At 50.1% G+C, this 15,932-nt stretch overlaps 1 protein-coding gene across 1 annotated transcript in view; it reads left to right on the forward strand.

Annotated features, from left to right (window-relative positions):
• HUWE1 (HECT, UBA and WWE domain containing E3 ubiquitin protein ligase 1) overlaps positions 1 to 15,932 on the forward strand; it is a 1,034,695-nt gene that overhangs the window by 902,076 nt on the left and 116,687 nt on the right. Inside the window, 1 exon segment of the mRNA XM_030194273.1 lies at positions 9,204 to 9,708. Coding sequence (XP_030050133.1) covers positions 9,204 to 9,708 — 505 coding nt within the window.

Raw genomic sequence — 15,932 nt, forward strand, 5'->3', positions numbered from 1 at the left:
CGATACAGGACCTGATGGCGGCAGGGGAGGGGAGTGGGAGAGCGAGCAACACCGGACCCTGTGGGAACGGAGGGAGGGAGGCAGGAAGATTGGGAGAGTGACATCAAACTTGGGAGGGGGAGGGAGGGAAAGCGACACAAAACCATGTGGGGAGGGGGTGAGTGAAAGCGACACTAGACTTTGTGGGAGGGTGGCGGAGTGGTATGGCAGGAAAGCAACACCAGACTTTGTGGAGGGGGAGACGGAGGGAAAGTGACACCAGACCTTGGAGGGAAGGAAGAAGGGAGGGGAGGGAGAGTGACATGACCTTGCAAGGGGGAAGAGGAAGGAAGGGCATGGGGTATAGGGCCTTGGAAGCAAGGGAATGAAAGAGAGAAACGGATGGAGCCGGGGACTGATAGGGTGATGAGATCCAATGGAGGGTAGATGAGGGCTAATAGGATAGAAATGAGGGCTAAGGAAGTGGGTGAAAAAAGATAGGGGTTTAGGAGACTGGATATTAAGTGAGAGGGAGCAATGGTAAAAGCTAGTAGGTAGATGAGAAGTGAAACAGAGACTAAGGTGTGAGAAAGGGGGATAAACACAAATAAGGCAGGGGGGGTGCATGAAATGAAAGGTCACTGTCAGACAGATGTAGAGAAGGAAAGGACAAAGCCAAGAGGAGAGAGAAGAAATGGAATCGCCAACGTGGAAAAGAATTTAGAGAAGATGGACACGTGGAAAGTGGAAAAGAGATTGGGACCATCCCAATTAGAAAAATAAAGTGCTCGGACAACAAAGGAAGAAAAAAAATATTTTTATTTAATACTTTTTAAGGACTGAGATGTGCCTGCTTTGTGAAATGTACGTCTTTTCTATTTTTGTATTTTGCAGAGTGCAGGAGAAAATACATTTCTGTTTCTCTTTTACCAGTGTTTACCTGGCTTTCTTGAGGGAAATCTCTATTTCAGTTTTTCTGTGGTTCCCTGTTTTGTATAGTGAGAAAAGAATTAAATGTGCTTGGAGTTGTAGAATGATTAGAAAAATTAGTGCTCAGTATTGCTTGTTAGGTGAATGAATATTCTATCACTGTTTCATTATTGCTTGCCAGACCAGTCCAGTATTATTACATTTTAAGGGCATTTGTTTTAATTCATGTATGCAGTCCTCACATGCACATGATTTTGCTTTTTAAACCCAAAGGTAAATCTTAAGTGTGGTTAAACAGTGAGGCTTCTGTGGATAGGGACAGAGTTCGCAGGGACGGGGTGAGGATGGGGACAAACTTTGTCCCCACGTCATTCTCTATGCAGGACATCATGTTGCCTCCTTCCTGTGCTCAGCTCTTGGCTTTTCTTCATCCTCCTCTGCCCAGCTAAACGCTGGTGGTAAGTGGGAGATAGCAAAGTGAGATCTTATATACAGGTCGAGGGGAGGGGGAGATGCATGGAGAAGAAGAAATGTTGGACATAGGAGTAAAGGGAGAGATTTTGCATGGGGGAGAGAGGGAGAAATATTGGACGTGTGGTGGAGCCGTGAATCCAAAAGGTTTGGGAACCCATTGTTTAGGGTCTGGATTTCTGATATGTTAGTTTATGGGAATTTTTCACAGATTTGGGGCAAAATAATTTTGACACCTATCCCAACATATGGGTGACGTCCACGACAGCTCCAGGTCCAGAAAATCTTCCTAGCAACAAAGGTTGCTAAAGCCTTTGAGCGCGTGGGTGTGCGCACCGCGATGTTCCCGCCCGTCGCGCGAGAGTCCCACTTCAGTCTTCTTTTTTCCCCGCAGTCAAGAGCGGCTGTTTACGGCAGTTCTATGCCCCAGAAAAGAAGAGCCTTCTAATTTTAGCCGGCTTTTCGCCGTTTTTCATCTCCGTTTGGTGCTCGTGAACAAGCTGTTCTGTTTTCTTAAAAAAGAAAAAGTTCCATAGTTTTCTTTAGTTTTGTCCTCAGTAAGTTTCCTTTCGTTCCGTACGGGTTTTCTACCTTTTTTGTGCCCTTCCTTTGGCACCATCGCAAATTTAATTTTACCGCTGCTATTTTTCCATCGATGACATCGAGGCTTGCCAGCGGCTTCAAGAAGTGCACTCGGTGCAACCGGGCAATCTTAGGCACCGACCCTCACATGTGGTGCATCCAGTGCCTTGGGCCCGACCATCACCCAGACGCATGTAAGTTGTGTTTTAGCCTTAAAAAGTGGATACAAGCGTCGAGACAAGCTCCACGGGAGCGCCTGTTTGGAGCTTTGCCCGGTACTTCGACGTCGACAGCGGTATCAAGGTTGTCGGCGATGTCGGCACCGGAGAGTGCATCGACCTCAGGAGCACAGGTAATAGCTGTCCAGAGACCATCACATGCTAGCAGCAGTGAATCATCGAGTGGGTCTCCACCTGCCTCGAGGGCTCCTGCGGTACAGGCCCATCGGGACCGACCCTGAGAAGGCATGTGGATTCCACGTCCTCCTTGTCTGTACCAAGGGATACCAGTGACGTGCTTCGAGCGAAGGCAAAGAAGCACCGTCATCGGTCCCCTTCTCGTCACGGTACCGAGAACTCCGGCGCGTCAAGGGAATCGGCACCCGTGAAGCGTCAACGCCGGGAGGGACCGCTCACCCTCCATGCAAGAGTTGTCGATGCGCCGGTCTCCGGACAGCCCGGTACCGCCGCCTCCTCGGCAGATTCTGGCCTCGACTCCTGCACCGACTCCACAGCTTTTCTCGACAGACACTCTTGACGAGCGCCTCCGAGCCATTCTTCCAGGGATCCTGGAAGGGCTGCTGCGACCGTCTGTTCCGGTACCGGGGGTGCTTGTGCCATCTGTACTGTCGATAGATGCAGCGACTGGCTTCCCCGCCTGTGGTGAGGCCTTCGACGTCGGTGCCGCTTGTAGCATCGGCCTCAGCTGCCACCCGAGTTGACTCTCCGTCAATATCGATGGAGGGAGCTTCATCGCCGCCAGCACGGGGGTCAACTTCTCGGCATCGCCATCGAGGACATAGCTCGGCTATAGACGGGCTCGGCTTCGGTCTGCAGTCAGAGAACTGCCCGACACCGAAGGAGAGGCCTCGTGGGAAGCAGAGGAAGATCCAAGATATTTCTCTTCTGAGGAGTCTTGTGGCCTTCCCTCTGACCCTACTCCTTCGCCAGAGAGAAAGGTTGCTCCCCCGGAGAGTTTGTCTTTCTCGTCCTTTGTCCGGGAAATGTCTACAGCCATTCCCTTCCCGGTGGTCACTGAGGATGAGCCCAGGGCTGAGATGTTCGAGGTCCTGGACTATCCTTCGCCACCTAAGGAGTCATCCACTGTTCCTCTACATAATTGTTAAGGAACTGGATGAAACCATTATCTAACCCGAGTTGATGAAGGCCCAGTTGCCTCATGACTCGGGGGTTGTGGATTCTGCTCTCAAGAGAGCCAGAAGTATGAGAGGTTTCGCCTCGACGCCCCCGGGACGGGAGGCTCGGACTTTGGACTCTTTTGGGAGAAAGGCCTACCAGTCAGCTATGCTCATCTCCAAAATCCAGTCCTACCAGCTCTACGGCATTCACTTGCGGAACAATGTGAAGCAACTGGCGGTCTTGGTCGATCAGCTCCCTTCGGAGCAGGCCAGGCCTTTTCAGGAGGTGGTCAGGCAGCTGAAGGTGTGTCGTAAATTCCTGCCCAGGGGTACTTACGATTCTTTTGATGTTTCATCCAGGTCCACTGCTCAAGGTATAGTGATGCGCAGACTCTCATGGCTGCGTGCCTCTGACCTGGAAAGTAGGACCCAGCAGCGGCTTGCGGATGTTCCTTGCTGGGGGGATAACATTTTTGGCGAGAAGGTCAAGCAGGTTGTAGAACAGCTCAACCAGCTGGTCACCGCCCTCGACAACCTCTCCCACTGGGCACCTTCAGCATCTACCTCAACTGGTAGACGTTTTTTCAGGGGTAGGAGGAGTGCTCCCTATTCTTATAATAAGCGTAGGTACACTCCACCTGCCCAACAGCCTTCTCAGGCTCAGCCCCAGCGCGCTCGTTCTCGTCAACAGCGTGTGCCTAAACGGGCCCCTGCAGCTCCCCAGCAAAAGCAAGGGTTGGGCTTTTGACTGGCTCCAGATGAGCATAGCCGCAGTAAACATGTCTGTACCGGACGACTTACCAGTCGGGGGAGGTTAACATTTTTTTCACCAAAGGTGGCCTCTCTTAACCTCCGACCAGTGGGTTCTTCAAATAGTCCGGTTCGAATACACCCTCAATTTGACTTCTGCACCTCCAAATTGCCCACCGGGAGCTCAGTCGTTCAGCTCCCAGCACAGGCAGGTACTTGCCGAGGAACTCTCCGCCCTTCTCAGCGCCAATACGGTTGAGCCCATTCCACCCGGGCAAGAAAGGCTGGGATTCTATTCCAGGTACTTCCTTGTTCAAAAGAAAACAGGGGGGATGCGTCCCATTCTAGACCTAAGAGCCCTGAACAAATTCCTGGTCCGAGAAAAGTTCAGGATGCTTTCCCTGGGCACCCTTCTTCCCATGAAAGACGATTGGCTATGCTCTCTGGACTTAATGGATGCTTACACCCACATTCCGATACTTCCAGCTCACAGAAAGTATCTTCGATTTCGTCTCGGAACGCAACACTTCCAGTATTGTGTGCTGCCTTTTGGCCTGACCTCGGCACCCCGGGTCTTTACAAAATGCCTGGTGGTGGTCGCAGCGTCGCTACTCAGACTGGGAGTGCATGTGTTCCCTTTCCTCGACTATTGGCTGGTGAAGAGCACCTCAGAGGCAGGAACTCTACAGTCCATGCAGATGACTATTCAACTCTTGGAGCTACTCGGGTTTGTTTTAAATTACCCAAAGTTCCATCTCCTTCCAGTTCAAAGACTAGAATTCATAGGAGCTCTGTTGGTCTCAACGACAGCTCAGCCCTATCTTCCCGAGACGAGGGCAGACAATCTTTTGTCTCTTGTTTCTATGGTCAGAGCGTCTCAACAGATCACGGCTCGGCAGATGTTGAGACTTCTCAGCTACATGGCCTCCACAGTTCATGTGACTCCCATGGCACACCTTCATATGAGATTAGCTAGTCGACCCTAGCTTCCCAGTGGTAACAAGCTATCGGGAATCTGGAGGATGTGATCCAATTGTCCATCGGGTTTCGCAATTCTCTTTGGTGGTGGGCGATTCGATCCAATTTGACCTTGGGACGCCCATTCCAAATTCCTCAGCCACAAAAAAATGTGCTGACTACGGATGCATCTCTCCTGGGGTGGGGAGCGCATGTAGATGGGCTTCACACTCAAGGACCTTAGTCCCTCCAGGAATCAGGTCTCCAGATCAATCTCCTGGAGTTGCGAGCAATCTGGAATGCTCTAAAGGCTTTCAGAGATCGGCTATCCAACCACATTATCCAAATTCAGACAAACAACCAGGCTGCCATGTGCTACGTCAGCAAGCAGGGGGCACCGGATCTCGCCTCTTGTGTCAGGAGACCATCCAGATGTGGCTTTGGGCTCGTCATCGAGGCATGTTTCTCCAAGCCACATATCTGGCAGGCAAAAACAGTCTGGCCAACAGATTGAGCAGGATCATGCAACCTCACAAGTGGTCGCTCAACTCGCGTGTGGTGAGCAAGATCTTCCGCGGTGGATCTTTTTGCCACTCAGATCAATCACAAGCTTCCTCAGTTCTGTTCCAGGCTTCAGGCCCACGACAGACTAGCGTCAGATGCCTTTCTCCTGCATTGGGGAACAGGCCTTCTGTATGCGTATCCTCCCATACCTCTAATAGGGAGGACTTTGCTGAAACTCAAGACTGCAGAACCATGATTCTGATAGCTCCCTTCTGACCGCGTCAGATTTGGTTCCCTCTTCTTCTGGAGTTGTCCTCCGAGGAACCATGGAGATTGGAATGTTTTCCAACCCTCATCACTCAGAACAAGGGGTCGCTTCTACATCCTAACCTCCAGTCTCTGGCTCTCACAGCCTGGATGTTGAGGGCTTAGAATGTGCCTCCTTGTGTCATTCAGAGGGTGTCTCTCGAGTCTTGCTTTCTTCCAGAAAAGATTCCACCAAGAGGTGTTACTCTTTTAAATGGAGGAGGTTTGTCATCTGGTGTGACAGCAATGCCCTAGATCCTCTTTCTTGTCCTACACAGACCCTGCTTGAATACCTTCTACACTTGTCACAGTCTGGCCTCAAGACTAACTCCGTAAGAGTTCACCATGTAGAAGGTAAGCCTGTCTCTGGACAGCCTTTAGTTGTTGCTTCATCAGAGGTTTGCTTTTGTCAAAGCCCCCGGTCAAACCTCCACCAGCTGATGAGAACTCCTTTTGAGCCACTGAATTCCTGCCATCTGAAGTACTTGACCTGGAAGGTCATTTTCTTGGTGGCTGTTACTTCAGCTCGTAGGGTCAGTGAGCTTCAAGCCTTGGTGGTGCATGCACCGTATATTAAGTTCCATCATAATAGAGTAGTCCTCCGCACGCACCCTAAGTTCCTGCCTAAGGTGGTGTCTGAGTTCCATCTGAACCAGTCAATTGTCTTGCCAACATTCTTTCCCCGTCCTCGTACCCGCCCTGGCGAAAGCAGTTTAGATACATTGGACTACAAGAGAGCATTGGCCTTTTACGTGGAGCGGACACTGCCCTTCAGACAGTCCGCCCAGTTGATCCCAACAGGAGGGGAGTCACCATCGGAAAACGCACAATCTCAAATTGGCTAGCAGATTGCATTTCCTTCACTTATGCCCAAGCTGGGCTGACTCTAGAGGGCCATGTCAAGGCTCATAATGTTAGAGCCATGGCTGCTTCAGTGGCCTACTTAAAGTCGGCCTCCATTGAAAAGATTTGCAAGGCTGCAACGTGGTCATCAGTCCACACATTCGCATCTCACTACTGGCTTCAGCAGCATACCCAACGCAGCAGTCTGTTTGAGCAGGCAGTGCTGCAGAATCTGTTTGGGGTTTATCTACAACATTAGCAAAATTCGCCCCTTCCTTTCTGAACACGCCACCAGAGCCCTTATCCACACCCTTGTTACTTCTCCCTTAGACTATTGCAATTTACTTCTCACTGGTCTTCCGATCAGCCATCTCTCTCCTCTCTAGTCTGTCCAGAACTCTGCAGCACGACTTATTTTCTGCCAGAATCGTTATGCCCACACTAGCCCACTCCTCAAGTCACTTCACTGGCTCCCTGTCCGCTTCTGTATTCAGTTTCAAACTCCTCTTGCTGACCTTTAAATGCATCCACTCTATGACCCCTCACTACCTCTCATCTCTCATTTCTCCCTACATTCCTCCCCGTGAACTCCGCTCTCTGAACAAATCTCTCTTATCGTCCCCCTTCTCCTGCACCACTAACTCCAGACTTCGTTCCTTTTGTCTTGCAGCACCTTATGCCTGGAACCGACTTCCTGAGCCCATACGTCTAGCTCCATCTCTACCTGTTTTTAAATCTATGCTGAAAACCCACCTTTTCACTACTGCCTTTGGCTCCTAACCCTACTCATTTGCCCTCCTTCTCTCCTGTTCCTCTTTACCAGTAATTCCCTTGCCCGTAAATGTCTTGTCTGTCTGTTTTTACCTAGATTGTAAGCTCTTTGAGCAGGGACTGTCTCTGTGTGTCTCATGTTCAGCGCTGCGTACACCTGGTAGCGCTATACAAATGTAAGTAGTAGTAGAATCCAACTCCACCCCCCTAGACCCATTTTTGTTCTGTTCCAGGCTGCACTCTGTTAGTTGATTTTGGTTTCAGGTCAATCTTTGTTCTGTCCTCGCTGTTTCGAGGCCCAATTGACCAATGTTCATTGTTTTAAGTGAGCCTGGTTGCTAGGGATACCCCACATGTGAGAACAAGCAGCCTGCTTGTCCTCTGAGAAAGCGAAGATACTTACCTGTAGCAGGTATTCTCCGAGGACAGCAGGCTCATTGTTCTAACAAACCCACCCTCCTCCCCTTTGGAGTTGTTGTTATTGTTTCTTGTTTATATGCTTTTTGATTAAACTAAACAGGCACGCTCGTGCAGTGGGCAGGAAGTCGCTCGCGCATGCGCGGTTCGCGCTGCCCGCGCAACTGAACTTTCCTGAAAGACTTTTTTGTATTTTGCTTGCAAAATTTGTTTCCCCGATTCCTGGGCCACCACTTACGACGACCCACATATGAGAACAATCAGCCTGCTGTCCTCGGAGAATACCTGCTACAGCTAAGTATCTTTGCTATTTTACTTGTCAGAATTAATAGGCTTCCATAACCCTGGTAGGTTTAGAATTTCTAGGAATCCTTTTTATTTTTAAAATATCCAAGCCCAAAGAATGTTTGCTTCAAATCAGCCTTTTCTACCACTTTTTCATTTCTTGCTGCCTGAGTTTGAAATACATTTCCAGTTCAGCTGAAAATTGTAACCAGCTATGGCCAGTTTAGAAAGCTCTTTAAAACATTTCTGTGCCGGAAATTTGTCCGAGTTTCTTTTTATTTGTAATCCACATAGAACTTGGTGGTTAATACAGACTACAAGAATAAATTGTATTGTATTGTACGTGTTTTCTATGCCATTGTTTCTCAAGACAGATTGGAGTATTCATAGCAAGTCAGGTTTTTCTGATATCCAGAATAAATATGTATGAGATGTGCACTTCATCTGCCTCTGTTTCATGCACGTCTATCTCATACATATTTGCTGTGGACATTCTGAAAATAGACTAACTAGGAGGTACTTCAGGACTGGCTTGAGAAGCACTGTACCAAGCTGTGATTTGGCTGTTTCAGGGAAGCAGTGCCTCAAAAACTCACCAGAAATGCTGTAGGCCTTTGACCACACACGCGTGCGCAGCTAGTTCCTTGCATCTCATACTGCCATTGTCCACATAAGGCAGGTAGTAAGATCATGTGATTTTTTTTAGATGCGGATTAGAAGTAGGCCATCCCAGAGATGACTGTTATCTCTGAAATGTTCTGACTGTGATTCCCTCTAAATGGATGACATGCTACAGATCCAAGGTGTTTGTTTATATCTTCCAAGCATCCATTTCTTTTCATTCATGTAGAAATAAGTCATGATTTCAGGAACTTTTTTGGTGTTTGAATGTGGAGTTTGGTTTTGTCTCTTGGTGGTCTCCATTCTCTGTCTCCCTTTTTCCTCCTCCAGCAAACCCGTGCTTCCTTTGATTGAGGGATGGGGGAGGGCAATCTGGAGATTGGGCTGGAGTGCAGTGCTAGAATTCATCTTCCTTCTCTCCCCTTTCTAGGTGTTTCCCAGCCATTTCACCTTGCAGCGGACCAAAGAGACGAATTCAGAGAGTGAACGGGAGCGCAGCATAAAGTTGGCATGCAGTCCCTGTCCTGGACAGCCAGGGACTGGAGGCAGTATCTCTACAGACTTTTGGGACTTACTAGTGAAACTGGACAACATGAATGTGAGCCGAAAAGGCAAGACCTCTATGAAGTCTGCCCCTGTGGGCTCGGGTAACGAAGGGGAGAGTGCACAGTTCAGTCTGGAGGCCTCCCCATTAGGTCAACTTATGAACATGCTCTCGCACCCTGTCATCCGCCGTAGCTCTCTGCTGACCGAGAAGCTCCTGCGGCTGCTGTCCCTCATCTCTATCGCACTACCAGAGAACAAGGTGGCAGAAGCACTGGCCAACCACAGCAGCAGCACTGCCACCACTCCTGCACCAGCTCCCACACCTGCGGCAGCCCCCGTTCCTGTCCCTGCCCTTGCAACTACTGCTGCCACCACCACCACTGTGTCGAGTAAGTGTCTCATCAGATTCTGGTTGAGGGGAAAAAGCTTTGTCTTCTGCTGAATGAGTCATTTCTGTGTACAGAGATAGAAGTGTCAGCTGTTATGTTCCCAGCTGGAAACCTTACTTTGCATAGACCTCAGATTTATCCTCTGGTTTTTCTTTTAGCATTTATCAACTAGTGCTGCAGGTTGTGGGGGAAGTAGTTGCTTTTCATTGTCATAGTAATAAAAAAAAAATCCTAGGCTATGGATAAAGTGGATATGAAAACTGTTTTTCTGTAGCATCCTGTCAGACCAGTCCAGACCAATGGATTGTGTCTCTCTACCACCAGATGGAGACGAGGAAGAAAATAGTTCTAGTAACTCGGTCTTTAAGGGTATTATGCAGCAATGAATGTTGAGTATTTCCTCTGTCTCCCAAATAGATGACTGGCTAATAGCCCTGCTCCTAACCAGGTTTATAGCTAGTTTCAGTTGAGATTTAACTAACTTTTAGGGGGGGGGGGGGGTTCTGCTCATGAACCAGTTTTATACTGTTGAGTTTAGGGGTGCCTATTTGGGTTTTTTTCATCATGAACCAGCTGCTCAGTTGTGTTCCAGTACAGTTGGGGATGCCCTCCTGGGCTTGTTCTCCTGATCCAGTTTAATGCCTGGGATTTAGTTAGGGTATCTTTTTTGGCATAAGCTCCTGTTTAAAAAAAAAAAAAGGCAGCTGTTCTGAAAGATACCTGAGCTCAATAGAGGGCTCTGAGATCCCTACCACTCCCCACCGGACCACCAACATCTCTTGTGGAAGTCAGCCTGCATTGGGTGAGCCTATTTTGATTTATTTCAGTTATTTCAGCACTCTGGGGTTTGTGCCTCTGTTCCTTATTCAGTTCTCATTGGTATCTGGCTTGACTTTTTCTCACAGCAAAAGTCATGCATGTTTTTTCAAGTGTTTCCTGGCTGTTTGATTCACAGTAAGTGAGTGAATCGTTTATTAGCACTCCTAAAGTTTAAAAACAAAAAAAAATTTACCCATACTAGGACATGTGCTCCTATTCTTTGGTTCATTGGTGTATGCTGCAGTTTGATTTCATTTTGTAATTTCTGGTACATTCACCTTGATGCTCACAGTAGCTGCCTGAATAATAGGTACAGATTCTACAGCTTTTCTCTCTATTTAAATTGAATATCAATTAGGCGAAGTCTGTTCTTATGTGCAGCAGTCAGTCAGTCAATCGCAGTTAACTGTATTTAGTTTTTCCTAAGAATTAACTGTTATCTTCTTTAGCCAGTCGGCTATTTTTTTTTGGCATAAATAGCCAAACTTGCTTTTTTTTCTCATCACCAGTATTATTCTTTTTTTTTTTTTTTAATCCTATCTGATCAAAAATGTGCAATGCATCTCTTGCCTGTGTTCTACCAAATTGTATGGGTGTACTCTGCTTCAATGACTCATCTGGATTGTTAGATTCAGGATAGTTGCATTAGTTCTTTTCAGTTACAAAAATAGTGCAGCAGCAGAAGTTTGATAGCCACTGATGATTTAGAGCTGGCCCAATTTAACAGTTTTTCCATTCTATATCTTCCTGGGCTTCTCAACCCCTGTGTGTGTAGTTATCCACCTGGATTGCAAATTGCACCAAGCACCTGGGTTGTACATGTGCACCCCGTGGCATGGTTGCTCAGTGGCACTGGTATTACACAGTGGTGACATCTGCCTGGGTTGTTCGACAACAGAGACAGCCTGGGTTCCTTGTCATCAAGCAGATGCAGCCATTACAGATGGGTTGTGTCCATCAACCAGCAGAGGGAGATAGAGAGCACACTTTTTTCAGTGCCTCATACCAGCTTGCTCCACTGCCTCTCTTCAGTATTCTCTATCTCCCCTAGCAGAGTGGCTGCAGCTTCTTCGAGCTCCATGTAAAATCTGCCAGGAAGTTGCTCCTGTGCTTTTGCCAGTTGTTAGCAGGGGTGTTGGAGGCTATAGCAGCTTCACTTTAAAGGCACATAGGTTCGCCCTTTCCCTGCCTTACCCATACCTCCGTGGATGTGGACACATTGCTTAGCTTTCCCTGTCCTTCCCCACCAACAGTGGATGCAGGCACATAGGTTTGCCCTTTCCCTGCCTTTCCCACTCACCTGAGCCTCCAGAGTTCTATTTACCTCTGCTCTCCTCACAGCGTTTAAAAAAAAAAAAAAGGAACAGAGGTTTTTCCTTGCCTTTTTCTGTGGGACCGGAGCTGTGGTACTCGGTCCAGTGAGGTAAGAGTGTTTCCTGACTCCTCCAGGGTGGGCCCACAATCGGGGCGATTTGGCGCAAACCGCCATTTTGAATTTTACCGCCGTTTTCGGCGATGGCTGCAGAGACAGTAAAGCGCTGTTCCAAGTGTGGCAAGCACAGATCAGCAGCGGGGCTCTGTAAATCGTGCTGTACAGACATTAGAGCCAGTCCAAGCATGGCGAGCGACGATTCTTCGCGCTCTGAGCTGGCAGCGGACGCCATTTTGAATTTACCACATGGCGCGACCTCCGCTGAGACGGAGAGTCCTGAGCCCGGGGGGAGGCCTCGGAGTGAGGCTGATATGAGAGCTACTAGCCTCGGCAGAGATCCAGGTGCCCAGGGTGAGTTTTTCTCACCTGATTTTGTCTTATTAATGCATAAAGCATACATGCTTAAAAGAGCTCTCCCACAAAGCCCTGCAGGGCCTCTTCTAATGCCCCCCCCCCCCCCCCCCCCGGTGGATTCTAGCCTGGGTATGCCCTCTGAGGCGTTATTCCCTGATAATTGGCAGAATATGAAGCGCAGAAGGGCTCTTTCCCCTTCAGAGAGTGCTGCACCTCCATTTCCCCACCCCACCCCCCACCCGTGGTCGGGTTGCGAGGATTCAGAGGACTCTGGCAGGCCTTCATGGTCTGAGGAGCCAGAGTCTGGTGCAGAAGTGACTCAGGATCTGGACGATCCCTCCGCGGTTAGGATTTTCCACCGTGATGAGCTGCCAGCGCTTATTTCTGATGCCCTGCAGGCTCTCTCTATTGAGGACCCTGCCAGTGGCACAGCCTCCTCTGTGAATCCTAGGATGGCTAGTACCAAAAAGCCTGCTTGAGTCTTTCCTTTGCATAACTCCATCCAAGAGCTTATTTCGGCTCAATGGGCTGACCCCGAGGGACCTTTGAAAGTTTCCAGGGCTATGGGGCAATTATACCCTCTGAGTGAGGAGCATATGGCTCGCTTTGCTATGCCTAAAGTGGATGCCCTAGTCACAGCTGTGACAAAGAGAACTACCCTCCCTGTTGAAGGAGGTGTTGCCCTGAAGGATATTCAAGACCGTAGACTGGAATCAGCACTTAAACGGTCATTTGAACTTGCAGGTCTCACTATTCGGGCGTCTGCTTGCAGTTGTTATGCTGCTAGAGCCTGCCTGGCTTGGTTGCAACAGGCAGTAGAACAGCCCGGTGATGGAGCGGAGCCCTTTTCAGATGTGGCTCCGCGGATGGAATCGGCCTTGTCCTTTCTTGCTAACGCCCTTTATGATATTGTCAGAGCTTCGGCTAAACACATGGCAGTAGCAGTGGCGGCTCGCCGTCTTCTTTGGCTACGGCATTGGGCGGCGGACATGGCCTCTAAGCAAAGGTTGGTGAAGTTGCCCTTTCAAGGCCTTCTCCTGTTTGGTGAGGAGTTGGAGAAAATTGTGAAGGGCCTGGGTGAGGCTAAACCTCAGCGCTTGCCCGAAGATAGGCCTCGGCCTTCCTCTAAGGGTGCGGCGGTCCACTCCTCTTACAGACCTCGCTTCCGTGAAGCTCGAAGGTGTACCGCCCAGGGCGTTCTGCTGGGTTCACTTCTCGTGCCCGTTTTCAGCAGAGGAACTCCTTCCGCTCGGACAAACGTTCCACAGCCACTGGCTCAAGGCCTGGAGTTCAGGGGTGACCCTCTCAATGATAGTGCGCCGGCCCTCTCCTCGAGCCCTGTCATCGGAGGACGTCTTTCCCTCTTTGCCGAGGAGTGGGCCAACATTTCCTCAGATCAGTGGGTCTTGGACCTGATCAGAGACGGTTTCAGAATAGAATTCAATGCTCCTGTAAGAGACGTGTTTGTGGAGTCCCGATGTGGTTCTGCCGCCAAACGGGCGGCGGTAGAGGAGACTTTGCAAGGTCTGATTCAGATAGTGGCCGTGTCCCCGGTACCTCCCGCCGAACACGGCTGCGGCCACTACTCCATCTACTTTGTGGTGCCGCGAAAAGGAGGGTCTTTTTGCCTTATTCTGGGCTTTAAAGAATTAAACAAGTCCCTGAGAGTGCGGCATTTTCACATGGAAACCCTGTGCTCCGTCATTGCGGCGGTACAGCCAGGAGAGTTTCTCACGTCTCTGGACCTGAAAGAAGCTTACTTGCACATACCAATTTGGCCCCCGCACCAGAAGTTTCTGAGGTTTGCGGAGATGGGAAAGCATTTCCAATTCCGGGCCTTGCCTTTTGGCCTCGCCACAGCTCCCCGCACCTTTTTGAAGGTTATGGTGGTAGTAGCTGCCTAAGGCGAGAGGGTATTTGGGTTCACCCGTACCTGGACGACTGGCTCATTCGAGCAAACTCTGCTGCAGAGAATCAGCATGTAACAGCCAGAGTGGTCTCAGTACTTCAATCTCTGGGCTGAGTCGTCAATTTGGCCAAAAGTCACCTGACCCCCTCGCAGTCTCTAGAATATTTGGGGGCCAGGTTCGATACAGCCTCGGGGTATGTGTACCTACCCGAGCAAAGGCGGTGCAAGCTTCAGAATCAGGTCCGTCTGCTCCTGAGGATGCCCCACCCGCGAGCTTGGGACATTGTCCAGCTGCTTGGATCGACGACGGCCACCATGGAACTGGTGCCCTGGGCGAGAGCGCACCTGAGACCTCTACAGTATGCTCTACTCCAAAGATGGTCTCCAGTATCTCAGGATTAACAATGCAGACTCTCTTGGCTCCCTGCGGCCCGACTCAGTATGGAGTGGTGGCTCTCAGACAGCATGCTGCGGCGAGGAATGCCGCTGGCGCTCCCCGATTGGTGCCTAGTGGTGACAGATGCCAGCCTGAAAGGCTGGGGCGCACATTGCAAGGGGAAGCATGCCCAGGGTCTTTGGACACCCGAAGAGTCGGAGTGGTCCATCAACCGCGTAGAGTTGAAAGCGGTGTTTCAGGCGTTTCTGGCTTTTCAAGTGACCCTGGAAGGATTGGCTGTCAGAGTGATGTCGGACAACACGACAGCAGTGGCCTACATAAATCGACAAGGCGGCACTCAGTGCAGAGCTCTAGCCACGCAGGCTGAACAAATTTGCCACTGGGCCGAGCTGCATCTACAGTTTCTGTCGGCAGCTCACATTGCAGGTCAGAGCAACATGTAAGCCGATTATCTAAGCAGGCATCAGATCGATGCAGCGGAGTGGGAACTTGCAGACGAAGTATTCCTGCAGATATGTGCCAAGTGGGGCAAGCCCGTGATGGATCTAATGGCAACAAGCATCAATGCCAAAGTCCCGTGCTTTTTCAGCAGACGGAGAGATCCTCACTCGGCGGGGTTGGATGCCTTGGCTCAACCCTGGCCTCCGGGCCTACTGTATGTGCTCCCTCCGTGGCCCTTGATAGCGCGAGTGCTCCTGCGGATTCGGCTGCATCCAGGAGAAGTGGTTCTCGTCGCTCCGGATTGGCCCAGGAGGCCTTGGTATGCGGACCTCCGACAGATGCTCGTAGAGGATCCCCTTCAGTTACCTCTGGTTCCCAACCTGTTGTCACAGGGTCCAGTGACCATGGAGGACGCCGGCCGATTTGGACTTATGGCCTGGCGATTGAGAGGGCGCAATTGAGAGACAAAGGCTATTCCAATAAAGTAATTACCACTCTCCTGCAAGCCCGCAAGCGTTCCACTTCCGTGGCTTATGCCAGGATTTGGCGCCAGTTTGAAGTCTGGTGTGCTTCCAAAGAGATCACACCCCTGCGGGCTCCTGTCTCGCCGATTCTGGACATTTTGCAGGATGGTGTACAAAAAGGCTTGGCCTATAATTCCCTGCGGGTGCAAGTGGCAGCGTTGGCCTCCCTGTGTGGCAAGGTTGAAGGCGTGTCTTTAGCTGCTCATCCAGATGTGGCACGGTTTCTTAGAGGGGTGCTTCGGCTCCGTCCTCCCGTGCGTGCACCTTGTCCAGCTTGGAACCTGGGGCTAGTGCTGAAGGCCCTTCAGGGTGCTCCCTTTGAACCGCTTCGGCGTGCTTCAGAGACAG

The sequence above is a fragment of the Microcaecilia unicolor genome, chromosome 2, assembly GCF_901765095.1.
Source record: "Microcaecilia unicolor chromosome 2, aMicUni1.1, whole genome shotgun sequence".
In the NCBI taxonomy this organism is placed as follows: Eukaryota; Metazoa; Chordata; class Amphibia; order Gymnophiona; family Siphonopidae; genus Microcaecilia; species Microcaecilia unicolor.